Source organism: Drosophila albomicans, chromosome 3 (genome assembly GCF_009650485.2).
Source record: "Drosophila albomicans strain 15112-1751.03 chromosome 3, ASM965048v2, whole genome shotgun sequence".
NCBI classification, from domain to species: Eukaryota; Metazoa; Arthropoda; class Insecta; order Diptera; family Drosophilidae; genus Drosophila; species Drosophila albomicans.
In genome coordinates, this window is record NC_047629.2 from 51,621,121 (window position 1) to 51,639,848 (window position 18,728).

General features: G+C 36.4%; 5 protein-coding genes across 7 annotated transcripts; 2 read left to right on the forward strand and 3 right to left on the reverse strand.

Moving 5' to 3' along the window:
• Positions 1-305: 305 nt before the first annotated feature.
• Positions 306-1,456, reverse strand: LOC117570800 (nucleolar protein 12). Its single transcript, XM_034252656.2, has 2 exons — positions 1,237-1,456; positions 306-1,179 (listed from the first exon to the last, which is right to left on the reverse strand). The coding sequence occupies exons 1-2, from the start codon at positions 1,290-1,292 to the stop codon at positions 432-434; spliced, it is 804 nt and encodes a 267-aa protein (XP_034108547.1). The 5' UTR covers positions 1,293-1,456; the 3' UTR covers positions 306-431.
• Positions 1,457-1,809: 353 nt separating this feature from the next.
• LOC117567374 (membrane-associated tyrosine- and threonine-specific cdc2-inhibitory kinase) lies at positions 1,810-4,152 on the reverse strand. Its single transcript, XM_034247317.2, has 5 exons — positions 4,006-4,152; positions 3,003-3,900; positions 2,794-2,939; positions 2,346-2,728; positions 1,810-2,284 (listed from the first exon to the last, which is right to left on the reverse strand). The coding sequence occupies exons 1-5, from the start codon at positions 4,063-4,065 to the stop codon at positions 2,134-2,136; spliced, it is 1,638 nt and encodes a 545-aa protein (XP_034103208.1). The 5' UTR covers positions 4,066-4,152; the 3' UTR covers positions 1,810-2,133.
• Positions 4,153-4,566: 414 nt separating this feature from the next.
• On the forward strand, positions 4,567-6,177 carry LOC117567379 (transmembrane protein 11 homolog, mitochondrial). Its single transcript, XM_034247323.2, has 4 exons — positions 4,567-4,688; positions 5,000-5,148; positions 5,221-5,405; positions 5,468-6,177. The coding sequence occupies exons 1-4, from the start codon at positions 4,666-4,668 to the stop codon at positions 5,633-5,635; spliced, it is 525 nt and encodes a 174-aa protein (XP_034103214.1). The 5' UTR covers positions 4,567-4,665; the 3' UTR covers positions 5,636-6,177.
• Positions 6,178-6,702: 525 nt separating this feature from the next.
• LOC117567378 (peptidoglycan-recognition protein LD) lies at positions 6,703-11,744 on the forward strand. Of its 2 annotated transcripts, none has more exons than XM_034247322.2 (4): positions 6,703-6,978; positions 7,177-7,423; positions 10,087-10,265; positions 10,349-11,744. In XM_034247322.2, the coding sequence occupies exons 1-4, from the start codon at positions 6,952-6,954 to the stop codon at positions 10,688-10,690; spliced, it is 795 nt and encodes a 264-aa protein (XP_034103213.1). In that variant the 5' UTR covers positions 6,703-6,951; the 3' UTR covers positions 10,691-11,744. The 2 variants fall into 2 exon arrangements, with proteins under 2 accessions (XP_034103213.1, XP_034103212.1); XM_034247321.2 differs by having other exon boundaries at positions 6,704-6,978; positions 7,166-7,423.
• Positions 10,699-18,703, reverse strand: LOC117567377 (alpha-tocopherol transfer protein-like). Of its 2 annotated transcripts, none has more exons than XM_052004483.1 (2): positions 14,889-15,021; positions 10,699-11,972 (listed from the first exon to the last, which is right to left on the reverse strand). In XM_052004483.1, exon 2 carries the CDS (start codon positions 11,931-11,933, stop codon positions 10,950-10,952), a length of 984 nt encoding a protein of 327 aa, XP_051860443.1. In that variant the 5' UTR covers positions 11,934-11,972; positions 14,889-15,021; the 3' UTR covers positions 10,699-10,949. The 2 variants fall into 2 exon arrangements, with proteins under 2 accessions (XP_051860443.1, XP_034103211.1); XM_034247320.2 differs by lacking the exon at positions 14,889-15,021 and adding an exon at positions 18,561-18,703 and having other exon boundaries at positions 10,950-11,972.
• Between the last annotated feature and the right edge of the window lie 25 nt (positions 18,704-18,728).

Here is an 18,728-nt window from a genome sequence, read left to right on the forward strand (position 1 = left end):
TCTTGAGAGAAGAGTAGATTAAAAAAGAAAACATTTGTCGTAAGTGAATAATTGATGGCGAACATAAAACGAAATTTCAGATGAGAGCGCCAGTTTTATTGATAGCATTAACTAAGCTCTGGCCGTGGCTAGATCTGCGGCAATAATCAATTGCTAGTGTTAAATATAACCCCAAAAAATAATAAACAAAAAAAATAACATGTTGGATATATATTATACATAAGTATACATATATAATTATGATGATGATTATGGAATATGAACAACAAATTAAATGTGCAAGAAACACGGCCGGCGCCGGCGAATTAGCAAAATTATATTATACAGTTTATTTCGATCAATTAGTGTGTAATAGTGAATAAACCGTACAACACAGAAAAAAACACTATAGAATACAATTAATACATAATTTATGCTAAATGAGAGCGCCCCTAATCGCCGCCTCCGCCTCGCTTGCGTCGCAGCTCCTTCTTGTTCATCATGCGACCCTTGCGATAGCGCGTCTGACCGCCTGGTGTCTTCAGACCATGCTTTAACTTCTTGCGCTGATGCTTGGGCACACTCTTGATGGTGTTGTTGCGGTCGCGTTTCGCCTTCTTCTGGTTGTTCTTGTTGTCCATGCGCTCCTTCATCTTGAACAGTTTGCTCTTTTTGATTTTCTTCAGCGTCTTTGTTTTCATCAGCTTGTCTAGCTCTTTTTTGCTTTTTATATCTGCATCATGAGCGGATCCTTTAGCAGCCTTTTCACTGGGCTCTTCCTCATCCTTGTCTGCTGCTTTACGCTTGCGACTTGCATTCACATCGAAATCCATGCCGGGTATCCGATTCGTCTGCAATTTGTCGTCGTCATCGTCGCTGTCTGCTTGTGCCTCCTCTTCCTCACTGTCGTCTGCGATATTGGCACCAAGCATGTTGCGTTGTGCAGCCAAATCATTGGTGCTCAACTCCACGATTTTCACTTGCACTTCATCGTCCTCGTAGGCCTCCTTTTCTGTGCCCTCAGCCTTATCTTCGGCCGTTAGCTCCCGCAGTGGTTCGAATGATTTCTTCAAATGTTTGAAACCATCTTTTACTTCTTGCCGTATGCGTTTGTGTTCCTCTTTCAGATTACGATCTAATTCGGCTTTGGCGCGGGAGCGTCGCTCATTTTTTCGCTTCCGGAATCCAGTTAAAAATTCCCTGTAGAATTCTGACGTTAATTTGAGTGTTTTACCATGCAATTTTCACTTTACTCACTTGCGCTTTTGTGGATCAAATACAACTTCAACCTTCTTCTTTTTAGGACGTGCCATTTTATGTCTTAAATTTTAAAATATAATTGAAAAGAAAACACCTCGTTGTTTACGAGTCGTCACAACATGTGTTGATTGCAATCAGCTGTTGCGTTCACGTGGACGCTAACATTCGACGCATAAGCCGCTAGGAACAGACTTAGTTATACTAAATCGACAACAGAATCGATGTTATGTGCAGGTAATTAAAAATTTTTCTTATTTATACCAAATTGTTTTCTTTTTGAAAAATTCTTTTTCTTTTTTGAAAACCAAAAAATGTTGGTTTTGTTTGTCGAAGTGCGACCAGATCACTTCTGGTACTTTTTAGTATTTTAATACCAAAACTTATTTTAATATAAACTTCGCGGTTGAAGCATCGATGACTTCGACCAAGAATCCGATAATTTGATATATTTTATTATATTCTGTGGTGTGTAAATGAAAACGGCTTTTTGACAACATTAAGGATTATACTGTATTCTTTCAATTCTAGTTTATTCAAATTGCAACTGTAATTGAAAAAAAGATACGTTCATTTTTAATTTTGCGGCTTTTTCAAATCGCATTTCGTATATATATCACATGCTTATTGTATTATCATTCATAATTCAGATTACTTTATAAAAACAAAAGGACTTCTAATAACAAGTTCTTCTAAAGAAGCATTAACATTATTACAATTGTTGGGCCTAAAAAGTATAGATTTTCAAGAAAACTACAACTATACTCTAAATATATATAACGATATAGTTTGTTGCCATATGTATGGGTTTTGTAGGGTTTCTAACTGATATATATATGTTTGTTCATCATAATAAATTCCTTGCGTTGCATCAAATAAATGTCTGTGCGGATGCTCTTACTCTTCATCACTGTCCAACAGAAATAACTTTTTACGCAGAAACGATGATGAATCCAATACTTTAGGAGCCGATAAATTGGCACGGGAATTACTAGCGTCAACGGTCAGTAAATTACTATTTTCCGCCTGTGCCTTGCGCGCTGAGCAACTGCAATAGTATAATATTAATAGTAATACTAGTTCACTTCTAGTCATTTCTAACTACTTACCTTCTGAGACGGGCTGATTTGTTATGATGGTGATTTAATGGCGTCGAGTTAACCAATTTCTCTCGGCCACAGGCCGTAGGTGTTCCTTGCTGGGATAGTTCCAGATTATCAATGGAGGATAGAAAATCAGAGACATAACAATCACGATTACCAATTGGCGTCGAGCCGACCAATTGGAATTCTACTCGGGGCACACCGAGCATGGATGAGGATGGAGATGATGGTGCTGCTGCATTGTTTCCACATCCAGACGACTGGGATGCCGTTAAAGGCTTGTACAAGTGTAGAAATTCCAAAATGTAGAATAAACAACGATACGCAGCCGTTTTGAGATTGCAGATTTTGATCCAGACAGCACGACGTGATCTTCGGAAGCACTTTGACTGAAGAAAAACATAAAAGAATTTCAGATTTCATTGAGAATGAGATGTGAGATTTGACAGCTTACCAGCAGCTTTAATGTGACCATTGATTTCTCCTCTTTTTGTATTCTTTGCAGCCTGGGATGCGCCAGTAGCTGATCTGCTGTTGGCCTCAGTTGTGGATCTGGTGACATCATCGTCCTGATGACTTGCTGCAACTCCACTGAGATGGCTGCAAATACAAGTCGTAAGCATTAAAAACAGTAACAGATTAGTTAAGAGCTATCGCGCTTACTATTTATGAACTCCTCGGGCAACTTGCTCTGTCGCAACTCATGCCAGAGCTGACCATTGGAGGGCAGATCCATGTAGCAGGCTAGCTCCAACATAGCAATGCCCAGGCTAAATATGTCGGCGGCCTTTGAGAATTGACCCTGTAGAATTTCGGGTGCCATGTAACGTGAATCGCCCTCCGTTGCCTGATGGTTGTTCGCCTTGTCCACATCTATGACCAGCCCAAAGTCGGCCAGCTTGCACGTATCGTCATCATCGATGAGCACATTGTCCAGCTTAATGTCCAAATGTATGAGGTTGCGATCATGCAGCGATTTAAGGCCTCGCGATAAATCCAGCAAAATGTGCCAAATACGTTCCTCCGAAATTTGCCGACAACGATATAAATACTGCTCGAGACTTTCGCGGCATAGCTCCATCTGCATGAAGAGGCGATCGTATTGCTCCCAGGCACGTATGAAGCGTATACAATTCTCGTGACCGGAGAACTCTTCGTAACGACGCACTTCCTCCAGCCGCTCGGCACGATATTGTTCGCCGCGAAACAATTGTTTGGAGATTTTCACTGCATACATCTGGCTGTCGGATCGATCTCGCACCTGGAATACCTCACCGAAGGAGCCTTCGCCCAGCTTGGCTAAGCGTTCGAAACACTGCTCAAAATGGCTCTCATTGCAGCACATGGAAGTTGATGCATTTGGTGATGCGGGCAAGATGCCGGCATCGGGACACTCGGAACCACTTCGAAAGGAAATTGCGTGAGCAACTTGTGAGCTGTTGTTGGCAGCACTGCACGATCCAAGTGATTGGCTGCGATTCAAATTGTTATTGTCAAAGATGGTGTAGCGCGTTTTGTATTTCGGCGGTCGAAATCGGTTGCTGTCCAAGTGTCCATTGAACTGTTCGACAACAAAGAGATTGGTGTGTTAGCATGCATGCTATTTGAATTAAATGTGGGCGTGTTTCCGCACCAAATATCTTTACGAGACGTATTAGGTATTTACCTGTTTGTGCCGGTGCTTATCATCTCTCATCTCTGGCAACGGGAGTCGTTGCTTGTCCATGTTTGTTTCCTGTATTATAATATTTATTGAATTGTTTTATTATATTTCAGTGAGTGTGACCGGCAGTTGATGTTGAATATGCAACTTCCGCAGGGAACATCATGCTACAAAATATACCATAAAATACTAAATTATTCAATTCTACGAACCAGTGGTTCACTTATGCTCAGTTATATTTAAATATATTTTTTGGTCGATATTGTGTTTTATTATTCCACAAAAACTGTTTTTTCGTTCATCAAGAATTTTAATAAAGATTCTAGATCTAGATTTTTATTGCCAAATTGATTGGTTTAAGTACTTTCTTATCATTTCGATTACTGATGAGCACATAATAATTATAGTCTACAATTATTATAGACAGTCCTTGATTTTAAACATACCAATGCTAAATGCTTTTCGAAAAGTTGCGCCATTTTAGCAGAATAATCCCATACCCATAAAAATGTAACCAAACTCACAATTGAGAAAATTGTACATCTTCATATATTTTTCGACGTTAATTAGTATATTTTCGCATTGGAGTTGCGGTCAGGCTGATGGTATAGACCATAAAAACAACGCGTAGTTTTAGTCTTCAAAACAAATAAATGCAGCGAGATGATTAACAGAAGCGTCGACAGGTAAATATTGGATGTCTGTGTCAATTCATGAAGTCACAAAGAAGTTCTCAAAACGACGGTAGCATACGCATTTAAGTTATGCAATTTGTATGCGGTTTCGATCCGTGTATAAGTATGTAGTGCATACAAAACTACACACACATATATATGTACATATGTGCATCGGCTTGAGCGAGTGTGACCGCATGATACACTAAATTCAAAATACTAATTAAACAATTGTGCGCGGTTGATTTGAAGTATTTGAAGTTTGGAGAAAATTGATTATGATTAAGGCTCAATGAAAAGCGTAAATAATGTTTTGCTTGCAGTGCAGGCAAACAGCCAACATTTCATGTTATACGCGAAGTATACGATAGTTCAAATGCACACGAGCGCTTTGAGGCAGAGCTTGACAAAGCCCTCGAGGCCAAGGTAGACTTTATTATTATTGAGCCACCACGATTGGGCGATGAAACCGGTAAGTCAATAACATTTTCTTCTCTGTTACGTCATATGTTATCCCTCAAGGTTATCATGTCTTTTACTACAGGTCGCTGGATTTGGGTGGGTAATTGTCTACATAAAACGGCAGTGGCGACTGGCGTCGTGTCACTGATATCCAGTTTGCTATGGTACGATCGACCAGTTATTGCGGCGCCGGCCTGTGCCATGTCACTCTTCTGCACGGGATTATACACCGTATCATGGAACTATGATCCCTGCTGCCAGTATCAGGTAACAAACAAGCTACATCATGTTAAATGCTCAGAGTTCATTTGCCTCAACATCAATTGCAGGTGGAGGAAAACAATGAGGTGGCTTTGAACAAGCTGCCGCTGACAGAGGTGTCATCGCCTGTGATCCTGGGCTATGTGCCCAATACCAAAACCAAATACTTGCATCGTGGCGTCACCTTTCTATCGGCTGCGTTGTGTGCCTGGCAAATTTGGCGGTCATATAAGTAAATGAGAAATGTGTAACCAAATGAGATTTGAGATCTAAGATCACCAGAAACTGGATACGGCGCGAAAAATCTTGAACATGGCTCAAGTATTTGGATATAAGTTTAGTTGCGATGCCAATTTGTCGCATATGCATTTCATTTCTAGAATTTCCAGTCTTTTGTTTTTCCTCTAGTTAAATTTTTAAAGTGGTTTCCAAGTCCAAGAATGTGTATGCATGTGTTTCCGTCATTTGAGTTTTGGGGCAGCTAATTAGTTTGCGCTTGCATTATATACTATACTATATATATTTATAATGACATACACTAATTATGTTTTAGTTTTAAATGCGAAATGAAAAGTCTTAAGTCTTAAACGGGTGTTTCTTCTTAGGTCGTTGTTCAGGCAAACAAAAAAAAAATAGAGAAAAAATTGAAATGCACTGTATAAATAATTAAGCAAAATTACTTTGTGTGTATAAATAAATAGTGATTGTTATTAGTATAGAAAGTAATGAGCAGTGCAAGCAAGTAAATAAAGTCTAAACCAAATATGTTATTCCAATATGCTTAAGAACAGTATCTAAGTACTATATGTGAGTGTGTATGAATTGTATAGTAAGTATTTGTGTGGTATGTATTTATGAATGCTTTCATGATGAAAGCAGCTGCCGTCGAGTAATCTGCGAGTTAGCACACAAAGAGTGTATGAGTGTATGTACAAATATACCCGGTACCCAAGAATCTAAGAGGGTGTATAAGGTATAATTTAATAATGATGTAAAAATAGATTATACAGTTTATTCGTATAATAAGTCAGCTCTAATCTGGTGGAATGACAGCAATGACAGTCTGCACCTGTCTGTCTGTCCGTCTGTCCATCTATTAGATCGTTTATTACGCTGAGATTATTAGAGCTAAGACTTTCTTATTAGCTAACAATATTTTAGTGGTCATTGAACTGTTTGTCTACCAATAACCATATTTCGCAGATTGTTTTATAATCGAAGAGCGAGTACCGGGTATTTAACAGTCGACTGTTTGCTTATCAACGCTATTGTAATGAGACGTCATGCGGGCTGCATCAGCGGCCTGAGCCTCAGTCGGCTTGTGGACTCAATCGCTGGTGTTATGCTCGCCTCATCGTCGGCTCTGTGCAATGTCGAACCTTAAGCCGCGTGGATCTATCGCAATCGAGTGACGCATTCCAGTGCAAACCAGTGCCAAGTGGCCAAGTGGGTCTCACTTACATACAAGGTGGATAGGTGGATGTGTTAAGGCTGTCTGCGCCTGCACTTGAGTCTATAGTGTGTAAAGTGAGAGCGACAGCTTTTCGCATATATGTTATGGAAATCTCACAGAGTGTGGGTACGTGAATGATGTGCAAAATATGATCAAAAAGAAGATATCTCTCTGCTCAGTTTATACAACTGCGCAGTCGGACTGCATAAATTGTGTCAGTTTTGTTGTTTACCATTTCTCGAGTTGTTTTGAATTTGTTTTGTTTATCACAAATACAGTACGTGTTCTTTGCTTAATATTTTGCAACAAATAGCGTATTTGAAGGTTGTGGATGACGACGATAGTAGCTCCACATCCTCTGAGGAAAGTCTGATTACCATTGCACCCAATGAGCGAACTCCATTGTTGTTGGGCCACCGCGTTTCCGCCTCCGCCTCCGCCCATGACTCCTCCTCGCCGTCCTTCTCCTCTTCAATGTACACAAAAGAATGCCTTAATTGGCGCATCATTGGATTACTTGTGATGTTTACCACCGGCCTCGGAGTGGCCTCCTATTTGCTCTGGCTAGAACGTAAGTGACCGAGTGACCACTTGAAAGTTCCAAGAACTCTAGTATAGAACTCCACAATCTAATTGTTACGCACTGCAAATAAACATAAGTGTATTTATTATTAATATTAGTTACTGCGCGATTCATAGAGTATTTTTATTTTATTACTCTTTGCTTTGTTATGTGGGCAGCAGGATTTAAAAGTCATGTGACTGTGTGTGTTTTAGGGTCATTTAGGGTTAGTTATTATTAGGCTCTGACACTGATTAGCCCTCGGATGTGCAAATTGTTTGCATTACAAATTTACACAGAGTGAACTTACATATATATTTAGAAAATTGTGTACTTTTGTAATCTAATGGGAGGTGTATCTTGTGTTGTGTTACGGATTCTCATTGATAAACATTTGCGCATAGAATGGAGCGAGGGAATCTTCTTAAGCATGTGACAGTGCTCCAATTGAAAGTGCTTGACAACAAGATGCTCCATAAAAACTGCGTTCTTATTTTAGAGTTCTGCTATAAAAGACTTTAGGGAAAATTAAAGTAATGTGTGCTTACACCTCTAAAGTAAACTATTTGAGTTCATTCATGTATTCTATTATGAAAATTTGTTTCTTAAAACTCTTAAATATTGAACAGACATAAAAAATACTGGTGTTTTATAATATCTTTATTTTGTTATAGAAAATTGCTGCTTAAACCCATACAATTTTTAAGACACCAAGAAAACGCTTTTCTTTAATTTGTACTACTGCTAAAAAATTACTTTATTTTTCTAAAATTTAAGTGGTATTCAGGTAGACCCTTCTAAGAGCAAAGTTGATTAAAGCTAATTTCATATGATAATGGGTCTAGGGAAGTGAGTTACAAATATCAAATTTTGTAGAAAATAATTTTTCCCTAGTATTTTCATTATCGGCTGGGAAATTCCCTATCAATAATATTCAACCTTCGTAATGTATACTTCGTAATATATTCTCATATATTACTAAATGACGAGTGACTAACTTTGGAATAATCTTGTAGCAAAAAATTTGCAGAAATATTTTTGTTAAATTTCAATGGCAGCAAAAATGTTTGATATGCATCGTAAAATTTATTTCGAAAAGTTCAAGTCCAAGGAAAGTTAACTAAAAAAATCCAATTTTATAGAAGATCATTTGTTAATGGTATTTCCACTATCAATTGGGAAATTCCCTATCAATAATATTCAACTTTCATAATACTAGATGATGAGTGACTAACTATGGAATATATTGTAGCTAAAATGTGCGCGGAAATATTTTTACTAAATTTCATTGTGATTAAAAATGTTGATATGCATTGTGGAATTCATTTGAAAATCTAAGGACAAGTGCATACATAGTTTCATAATGAGTAAATCTTTCGAAATATTGTATTTAATGATAAAGAGTTATAGCTGAAATTTACTCTAGGTTACTTTAGGTTCTCGTGGCCGTGGAGTATATCTGAAAGCCATTGACCGTTTTTATACCCGCTACCCATAGTGTAGAAGGGCATTATAACTTTGTGTCTTTAAGAACTGTATGTAACGGGCTAATGGAGACATCCCTGACCCCAAAAAGTATATAAATTCTTTATCAACGTCAACAGCTAAGACGATATAGCCATGTCCGTCTGTCTGTCTGTCTGTCCGTATGAAACACTGGATCCCAGAGACTATAAGAAGTACAGCTATAATTTACGACAGCGCTCGTCGAATATTAAGGGAATTTTGAAGCTAGAGGGAACATACTATAATATAATAAGTATAGTATTTATAATTCCTGAAAATTTGATTGCGATCATATACAAATTGTAGAAGTTATTTAAGATATACTTTTGAATGGCAACAAACGTTTTCTTAATATGTATGTACATATCTTTGTTGCATTGTCTGACAATCTGTACTCTACTGAATATTTTGAATGTAGTACTTTATCAATATACGAAACATAACAATTGATATATATTTAGTACTTTTACATTTGATATATATTTAGTACTTGCGGTATATTAATTTGATATAACATACTTTACCATGAAAAAACCGCACTGTTTTAATTTAAAATGGGTAGCGGGTATCTTAAAGTTGAGCACACTTGACTGTAATTGTATTACTTGTTAATGTATAATTTTGATGACTATAATATTATATTTATATGTCCCACCTTTTATAAACTCCTTTAATTGAAAATATAATGAAAATGTACAATTTTATAATCAAAACTTAAATTAATGTATAATAAGTACAGATACTTTTTTCAAGTCGAAGGAACAAGCAGCAAGTGCTCTCTCTTTTATTAAATACTAGATTTATTATAATAAAATAAAAAAAAATACGCTGTAATTTATGAAAAATAATGAGTTGAAATTCACTACACTTTGGGTAGTACAAATTTATTATCTTTATCTGTGATGTTGTAGTACGTTTTTTTCATTGTTTGTACAGCTTCTTCACTTAATAAATATCTAAAATAAAGAGTTGAAATTGAATTTCTATTCTTCACATTAGCTGCAGATAGCGCAGATAAATATCTTCAAGAAAAAAGTTTAAATTCACTTTCTATTCTTTACTTTAGGAGATAAATATCTAAAATAAAAAAGTTGAAATTGAATTTCTAATCTTCACTTTGGCTGCAGATATCACAGATAAATTCACTTTCCGTTCTTCATCTTTAGGTCCAAAGAACCCAGATAACGATTACCAATTGAGTCTAACCCAGCACGATTTATGGAGTCTTTGCCCACTGCAGGGGCAGGCGCTGCTGGAGTCGGGGAAGGTGGTCAATGTGTACATCACCCACACTGGAGGCGTGGAGTGCACCGATAATTGTGCACAGCTGTTGCATACGCTGCAGGTGAATCACCAAAACAATTCAAAACAATCCAAGTTAAATACTCATTTATTATATTATATATGTATGTATGTATGTATGCTTAGCACCAGCATTTGGGGGAGTTGCCGTATAATTTCCTCATGGCTGGGGATTGTGAGGCATACGAGGCACGTGGCTGGCGATATGCGAGTAACTATGGAACACTGCCGCAATCCAGTTCCTTGGTGCTGGCTTTTGTGGGTAACTTCACCCAGGAGTTGCCCAGTAGTTGTCAGCTGGAGATGGCGGAAGCGTTGCTCTGGGAATCCCAAAGACGCAGGAAACTCCAACCAAGATATCAACTGTATGCATTGAGGAATGTGAGTCGAAGTGAATTCGATGCGGATGCACTGCAGCGGAAGCTGAGACAATGGCCTCTTTATGCTGGATTGGAGCAAGTAAAGTGAAGCAAGGCGATTTGTTGGTTGTTTTTTATTGAAAAATAGTTTACAAAACATAAGCACAGGATTCATGAGTGTGTGTGTTTGTGTGTGTGTGTTAAAGCGGGGTGCCACCGTTGATAAAGCGAAGCTGATGAGCAAACAGCAAAGCAGAGAGCGCTGAGTATGTGTTTGTATGTTTGTTGTGCCAGTTACAAGTTAAGGATAATGCCTAATACAAATAGCTTAATGAACTAACCAAATCCTCTTTCTTCTGAGAGGGGGCCTAATCGAATTCCAGTTTTCGAAAACTGCCCTCAATGGACTCGATCTGTGAGACGAAATTGGTGCCCGTGCTTGTCTTCTCCGAGTTGTAACTGCTGCGCCGTTGAATGCCACGATCCGAGAGCAATATGCTCTCGTCGAGAGCCAAGATCATGTCCCGCTTGGCGGCCAACTCCTGTTTCCACAGCTCAATCATCTGACGCATGGGCATGGTGCCGCCCATCTCTTGGGGCAGACACTCGGCATCGACGCCCTTCATCAGCTCCTTCTCGCTGCCGTAGATGATGAGGCGATTTTTCATCTTCGAGCTGACGCGATTCTTCACAAAATCAATCAGCCACTTGAGTGTCGAGGGCACATTGATCAGGTGAATCTCCTTGTGGCGCATCGGCAGCGATTGTTCGCCCCATTTGAAGATGCGTGCGAACTCTGTGGGATTCCAGTTGGTCACATGCGATGTGGTGACGCCCGCAAAGTCACCCACATGACTCAGTCCGGTGATCTGTGTCTCCTGATCCTCCATCAGGCACTCGTAGGTGAGAAAGTGTGCCTTCGCCTGATCGCAGCTTGTGTGTAACTTTGGATTCAATCCTTTGGCATTGATGATCACCACCCGACGTCCATGCTTATCCCGCTTCGGCACCGCAAATATGTATCCCTGTTCAATCACATCGCTGAGACGCGGCTCCAGAAAGTCCAGCTTGGTGGCCATGTGCGGAAATGTGCGACGTATGTTCAGATATTTGAGAAGCGTCTGCTCAGCCATCGGCACACTGAACTTTTTGGCCCGCAGAAAGCGCAGCAGAAATGTGTCATCGCATCGCACATTCTGAAGATCCTCGTTCTTCAACACCCAGTTGCGCAGCTGCTCCAGACTCTGTTCCCTCGTGCACTTGTCCTCTCTCAGCTCACGCTTTGCGATCTTCAGCAGCGATTCCGGCAGCAGCGCGACGCCGCCTTCCTCCAGTACCTTGGTCTCCTTCATGCTCGTGTTGAACGTGTCGTATGCGCAATATCAGGTGCGCTGTAAAAGATAAAATAAATAAAAGTAATAAATAAGTGAACTAAATATTGAAATTCAGTTTTAAAAATAAATTAAATTTTAAATTTTAATTTAAGGATAATAAATGTAAGTACCTATAAGTTATATTGTTAATAAATAAGTGAACTAAACATATTAATTAAGTTTTAAAAATGTTAAATGATGTATAATAAATGTAAGTACATAGTATAAGTTAAACTATTAATAATTATTGTAAGTAAATGTAAAATAAATTTCAAAAGTTAAATGGAAGTCAATAGAAATTAAATAAAACACACTAAATATAACAATAAAAATTGGATTAAATCATGAATTGCATAAAAAAGTGAAATGTTATTAAAAGTTAAAAAAATAAATGCAAGAAATAGTAAATTAAATTGTAAAATATTCATGTATAATAATATAATATAAACGTAAATTACTTTTAATATAATATTTAGAAAGATAAAAATGATTATACATAACTTTCGTTTTAAAAAAATATGAAATGCAAGTAAATATAAATTTAATTCACATTAACTCATTAAAATAATACAATATTACTAAATAAGAAATATAATATTTTATAATTTCTTCGTATTCTTCAATGAAATTAAAGAAAAGTCATGAATTCAGAAAAAATTAAAGTTAACGTAAATTTGGAATTATTTTATAAAATATAATATTTATAAAATATAATATAAATTGGGGAAAAAAAATATAAAGTAATATAATTTTGATAAATAATTTTAAAATTTCGAAATAAATGCAAGTAGTTTTATACAAAATCTTAAAAATAAAATACAAGCAAATATAAATTAAGGTCAAGAAAATCGCTAACACATTAAAATAAAACAATTTTATTAAATTGGAAACATCATATTTTCTCATTTCTTCGAATTCTTCAATGAAATTATGGAAATAAATTAAAGTGAACATAAATTAGGTGAAAAATAAATATAAGTTAACAAAATTGTGATAAATAACTTCCAAATTTCTAAATAAATGTAACAAAATTTTAACAAAATAAAAGACAGGTATGATAAATATAAATGTATAAAAGTTCCAGGAAATCACTAACACATTAAACTGAAACCATTTTATTTAAAAAAAAAAAAAAACATATTATATAATTTCTTCGCATTATTAAATGAAATTATCGAAAAGACATGAATTAAGAAATAAATTAAGTGAAAAATAAATATGAGGTAATAAAATTTTGATAATTTCGAAATAAAGGTAAGTAGATTTAAATGAAATCTTAAAATATAAGTAAATACAAATTAAGTTCAAGAAAATCGCTAAAACATTATTAATCTGAAGCAATTTTATTAAAACAAAAAAACAAATATTATATAATTTCTTCATAGTTTTAATTAGAAGACTACCACTAAAATTCTTAATCAACGCAAGATTAAATAAACGTGTAACCGCATGATTAATGAATGCCTCACGCACTTTCAATCAAAGCAATCAACAGCTCTAGACAAATGTTTTAGCGCTAAAACAATGAAACTTCTGCACGTATAAATATTGAATAGATAAATTAGCTCAAGGCCTCGAAATCTCAAGGCCCGTCATTTGCAAATCTATTTGCTAATTATGCCTAAAAAAAATTTTTTTTTTTTTTGGGCTGAAATATCCGAAACAGTCGCGATACAAAAATCGCGAATGATTCAAGCAAGCGAGCGAACGTTGAGTTCATATAAAGGGACAGCATTAAAGTCAATCTTTAGATATGCAAATTATTTTCTTGCCACCTTTTTATTTATTGTTGTTGTCACCGATGCTTTTGCTGCTGCTGCTGCTGCCGGACAATAAATCCAAATGATCCGATGTGAACACAGAGCGGATGAGCAAAAAGTTGATTTAAATGACAAGAAACTGCGAATTGGTTCAAGTTCAAAGACTGTTTGCTGAAAGCGGGTCAACTCAGTATAAAAGTGTGAGTGTGTGCAAATGTGTATGTGTGTTTGGTTAGTGTAATTAGCTAAGTAGTTGTGCATGGGGGAGAAAGAGTTCAACTGTTTGTCCAGTTTCGAACACAGCGACAGCTTTGATCTCTTGCATAAGCTTTTTTCCGGCAGCAGCATTTCACATACGTACACACACGCACACATGTGCACTTGTAACTGTGGAAGTGTGTGCGTGTGTGTGTGCACCTGTAGAAAGTATGCAAGACAGAGACGACGACTGTCTCAGCTGTTGCGATCCAAGCACTTGGCTTATCTTCAAACAAACTTAAAAACAACAACAACACTTAATGTTATTTGCTTACAAATGTTGTGTATTTGTTTATTGTCATTGTTGTTGTTGTTGCTGGTGTTTATCATGCTACATATGCAAATCAATTGATGCAAATACTGTGCCATTTAATTGATTTATGTTGATTTTGTGTCATTTGCATACGAACATTTCACAAGTTTTTTTTCTCTTGGATATTTCATTTGGATTTTTGATAGTCGATCGATCGATTTTTATGGCAGCGAAATGCATTTCAAGAAATTTACACAAATTTGCATTTTTCTTAACAGTTTTTCTCCAAAAAATTAAGAGTTGAAAATGCCATTTCGAAAAAAACTCAAATTTGTTGTCATTAGGCAATGGCGCCCACAAATTCAACAAGAGTCTCTGCACTCTTGTTGCGTTACAACATGTTTATTAGTTGGCTCGACTTGTCTAGTCTTGGCGCTTGCTTTTTGTTTTTGCTTGCGACTTGTCTCTGCCTGTTGTTACTGTTGTTGCTATTGTGTGGTTGCATGGCTGCCTCTCGCTATGCGCCAGGCTAATAATAATAATGCAATTGCAGCAGCAGCAAACGAAAAGCGAAATGCACTTTGGCAATTTCAATTCCGAAAAATGTTTCACTAACTAGAATATTACTTAATTTATATTTCATATAAAACTTTTCACACATACTGGTAACACTTTTTTTTTTTGCGATTTGCGTAAAATCCTGGCTGCTTAAGACGTCACGTCAATGGATATTTGTTGGGTTTGAGTTGGAGTTCGGATCGAGACGCGAACCGGGACGAACCGCGCAGCGCGAGCTCTGAACAACGAATGACGCAAAAGAGTTAACAAAAAGTGGCTTGAAAAAAAATGTTAAAGAAATTAACTGGATTATATAACGACCACACAGAGCAGCAGCAACAGCAGCAGCAGCAACAACAATAACACCAACTGAGAGCAGCTGTGACGGCCCAAAACCGAATCCGAATGCAATCTGATCGGTTTCGGGCTGCTTAATGCTGTTGTTGTTGCTGTTCGGTTGCCGCTGCTGCTGCGGCTGTTGCATGGAAGTGAACAAGTTTATTTTGTCGTTAACCGAAAGTGTACATTGGTCAGGCGAACCTTTTGACTAGCAGGCTTTTGCTAGCTCGAACAGCCTGCGTCAGCCATCAAAGGTAGCGGTATAAGTAGAGAGCTGTTGCTGTGTTGGGTAATCCCAGTTAGTCACTGAGTCCGTAAGTAAGTCAGTTATTCGGTCAGTCAGTCAGTCAGCCTCTCAGCATTAAGTAAAACACTCAGTCAGTCCACTCAACTGGGATAGCGAGAGATTTTGTGCCTGTTCATGCCGATTTCAGTTTGTTTATTTCACTGATTTGTCGAGTTGTAAACATTAATGATTAGGCTCATTGAAAACAAAGACGTTGAAACCTCATTGCTCATAAGCAAAAATTTGCATTTTCATGGCGCCCATTTTGAGATCAACAACAACAACAGCAACGTTGTTGAAGTAGTTGTAAGTTGTAGTTCAACCTTGAAATTGTAATCCCCCCACTACAAATATTACACCTTAATGATCGTGTTGATGCACAAGCTCGATCTCCAATTTGAAATTGGGAATTCGAGACGCGTCATCCACGCTGCAAACATGTTTGTTTTTCTCTTCTCTCTCTCTCTCTATCTCTTGCTCTCCTCTTTGGAGTTTCTGTTAGACAATTGCACTAATGCTGGGCGTTGAGGTCAATTTATTTCTTGAAAAACGGAAAAGCGTTGGCTATTTGATTGTCATTAGTTTGATTTCATTTTCTGTTTTTTTTTCTTCTCAATTTCGAATTCGGGGCCAACCACAAAGTGTGTGTGTGTTTCTTTCCCAATATTACGAGTGTGTTTAGCATAGGGCGTAGGCACTCTTAAAATACCTTAAAATCTATGTTAAGATTGAAATTTATATGTCTCACATTCCATTTTGTTGCAGTGTAACCAGTATATAGACTTTTGACTATGTGTTAATTACAAATTACGAGCAGAAGGGTGCAGTTGAGCTATGAGCTGATTTTTTCAATGTCAATTGATTGATCTCTGGTCTAATTAAGGCTAAATTGAAAAGTCATGCATTTCTGCATACCAAAAGACAAGTCAAGACATTTTTATAGATTGCTACTAAATAAATGGCTATCTGCACAAATATAAATTAGTTTGATTTAGGTGAATTGTTTTATGGTACCCTATCAAATTACAAGTTTGCACAGAAGTGATTAAGGTGTTGAAGGGTATATGAAAGAGTTTAGTTGATATGTTCAACTTTTTTTTATCCTTCTATTTCTATGTTGTTTTGGTTTCTTAGTTTACTATCTGTACTTACGAAACTTGCTGAAGACTCTCTTGTTTGCTTTAAGTAAATGTTTTGAAAAAGTCTAATAGATAGTACTTCATAGTTACTTCATCATATAACTTACAAGTTGTATAATATGTAAAATTCTTTAAAATCGGAAAACTATATTATGAAATTGGAGCTGTGAAAAACAATAAGTTTATTTCTTGGAACAATTCTGTGAAACTCTAAATATAAAACAGTTTATTAAAATATTTAAAACTTCGAAGTTGTATAATTTGTATTAATTCTTTAAAATCGGAAAACTATATTATGAAATTCGAGTTATGAAAAAAATTAAGTTTATTTTTTGGAACATTTCTGTGAAACTATAAATATAAAACAGTTTGTTAAAATATTTAAAAATTAGAAATTCTATAATTTGTATTAATTCTTTAAAAGCGAAACCCTATATTAAATCCGAGCTATGAAAAAGAATAAGTTTATTTCTTGAAACATTTCTTTGAAACTATTGATATATAAAACAGTTTGTTAAAATATTTTGTATGCCCGAAAAGTTTATTTACATCCATTATAAAGTATACATACATTCTTTAAAATAAGTTTGTTTTTTAAACTATCATTATAGATTTCAAAAAAATTTGCTGAAATATTAAACTTGCTAAGAAAGTGTATTTAAAAGTCGATAGATTTTCTTTCTTGCTTGTGGATAAAGTTGATTTTCACCTTTATTTTGGCATGCCCAGTCTCAGTCTCAGTCTCAGTCTCAGTGTTGAGTCTTGTCTTTTGTTTGTTGCTCGTTTCCCCATTTTTACAGCCTGCGACCTTCAAGGCAGGTTCGTACCAGCTGATCGACCTACTGAGCGCCGCATAAACATTTTTACATTTTTATTTCATTTTTTTTTAATTTTGTTTTTTCTTTTTTTTTTTTTAACACACTTGTTGAGCTTGTGTAATGTGCGCACTCATCGTTGGCACGTTTTTTAATACATCTGAGTGTCTTTTTCATATTTTTACATTTTGCAGGCATAACTTGTTTACAACACAGAGAGCGCAAGCGATAGAGCGAGTGAGGGAGAGAGACAGACAATTGCTCCACATGCCCATAAAGATGAACGGCGTCAAAATGTGAACAATAATAATTTTTAATAAACACATTACAGCGCATTCAAACACCCGTAAGAGGGCCAACTGCAAAGCGCAGACAATAACAATTCGCAACGACTTCAATAAGCCGTAAACTTTTGTTTGGTTTCGTTTATTTTATTTTAGTCGTTTTTTTATATTTTTGGGAAACATTTTTCGAAACATTGTCCATCACATGGTCCGCAATTTTATATTTTTTTTTGTGTGTGGCTGTCGTGATTTCAGTCTTAACTATAATTAACGGCATAGAAATTCATCCGTGTAGCTTAATTATCTTTCCCGAAATGGGCAATTTCATAGTTCATAGTTACCTTTGTGTGAAGCACCTTCCAATTTTGTATAGCTTCTAGCGTTTTAATTTAATTACAACATGCGTTGCCGCAAGCTGATGTTGCCAAAAAGCAAAAAAACACAAAACAAGCAAAGGGCAGGTTTGCTCAATTTGGCAAACATCACATTTTTGCATAGATATTTGAGCATATTCAAAATTACCAGAACTTCATTTATCATTCCCGTTAAGGTAAAGAAATAAACGTGGGCGTTGCACACGAAAAAACTAACAAACTACTGTTGTTGTGCATATATTTGCTTGAGACGCAAAACGATAAAGTTATCGTCATGTTAATGTTACTTTACAACAAAGTTACATCTATAAACAATTTTTTTTATTTTGGTTTACTTATGGGACGTATTGACTTTATCACTTGCCACTGCACTGTTTAAGTGTTATTGTTGAGTCTGAACAGTGATTGTTATAATTACACAAGATAATGCCACAACTCTTGAGGCGAACTTTTATTTTCTCGTTGTGGTTGTTATTGTTTTCTTTTTCGGTTTTACCTGCCCGCGAAATAGTAATTATGCTTTAGACAGCCGAAACTTACCTAATTGATTTTAATGTCGGCAACACCAGTAAGCGTCAATTTTCCGTTTACACACGAGATTATTGTTTCGGCAAAAAAATTACAAAACTCGCAAAACCGCTTTTCGACAACGTCCGCAGTGTACAAAGGTTCGACGCAGAATCAAACAAAGCGAACAAATCATTTACC

What these genes read in the sequence shown, in the direction of transcription:
- LOC117570800 (XM_034252656.2), bottom strand. Translation starts at nt 1,292, where the DNA reads ATGGCACGTCCTAAAAAGAAGAAGGTTGAAGTTGTATTTGATCCACAA. An exon ending in TTTGATCCACAAAAGCGCAA is followed by an intron (nt 1,180 to 1,236) that starts GTGAGTAAAGTG and finishes AGAATTCTACAG; the next exon opens with GGAATTTTTAACTGGATTCC.
- LOC117567374 (XM_034247317.2), bottom strand. Translation starts at nt 4,065, where the DNA reads ATGGACAAGCAACGACTCCCGTTGCCAGAGATGAGAGATGATAAGCAC. An exon ending in TGGTCACATTAAAGCTGCTG is followed by an intron (nt 2,729 to 2,793) that starts GTAAGCTGTCAA and finishes GTTTTTCTTCAG; the next exon opens with TCAAAGTGCTTCCGAAGATC. An exon ending in AAATCAGCCCGTCTCAGAAG is followed by an intron (nt 2,285 to 2,345) that starts GTAAGTAGTTAG and finishes ATACTATTGCAG; the next exon opens with TTGCTCAGCGCGCAAGGCAC.
- LOC117567379 (XM_034247323.2), top strand. Translation starts at nt 4,666, where the DNA reads ATGATTAACAGAAGCGTCGACAG. An exon ending in ACGATTGGGCGATGAAACCG is followed by an intron (nt 5,149 to 5,220) that starts GTAAGTCAATAA and finishes CTTTTACTACAG; the next exon opens with GTCGCTGGATTTGGGTGGGT. An exon ending in ATCCCTGCTGCCAGTATCAG is followed by an intron (nt 5,406 to 5,467) that starts GTAACAAACAAG and finishes CATCAATTGCAG; the next exon opens with GTGGAGGAAAACAATGAGGT.
- LOC117567378 (XM_034247321.2), top strand. Translation starts at nt 6,957, where the DNA reads ATGGAAATCTCACAGAGTGTGG. An exon ending in GGAAATCTCACAGAGTGTGG is followed by an intron (nt 6,979 to 7,165) that starts GTACGTGAATGA and finishes TGCAACAAATAG; the next exon opens with CGTATTTGAAGGTTGTGGAT. An exon ending in AGCTGTTGCATACGCTGCAG is followed by an intron (nt 10,266 to 10,348) that starts GTGAATCACCAA and finishes ATGTATGCTTAG; the next exon opens with CACCAGCATTTGGGGGAGTT.
- LOC117567377 (XM_052004483.1), bottom strand. Translation starts at nt 11,933, where the DNA reads ATGAAGGAGACCAAGGTACTGGAGGAAGGCGGCGTCGCGCTGCTGCCG.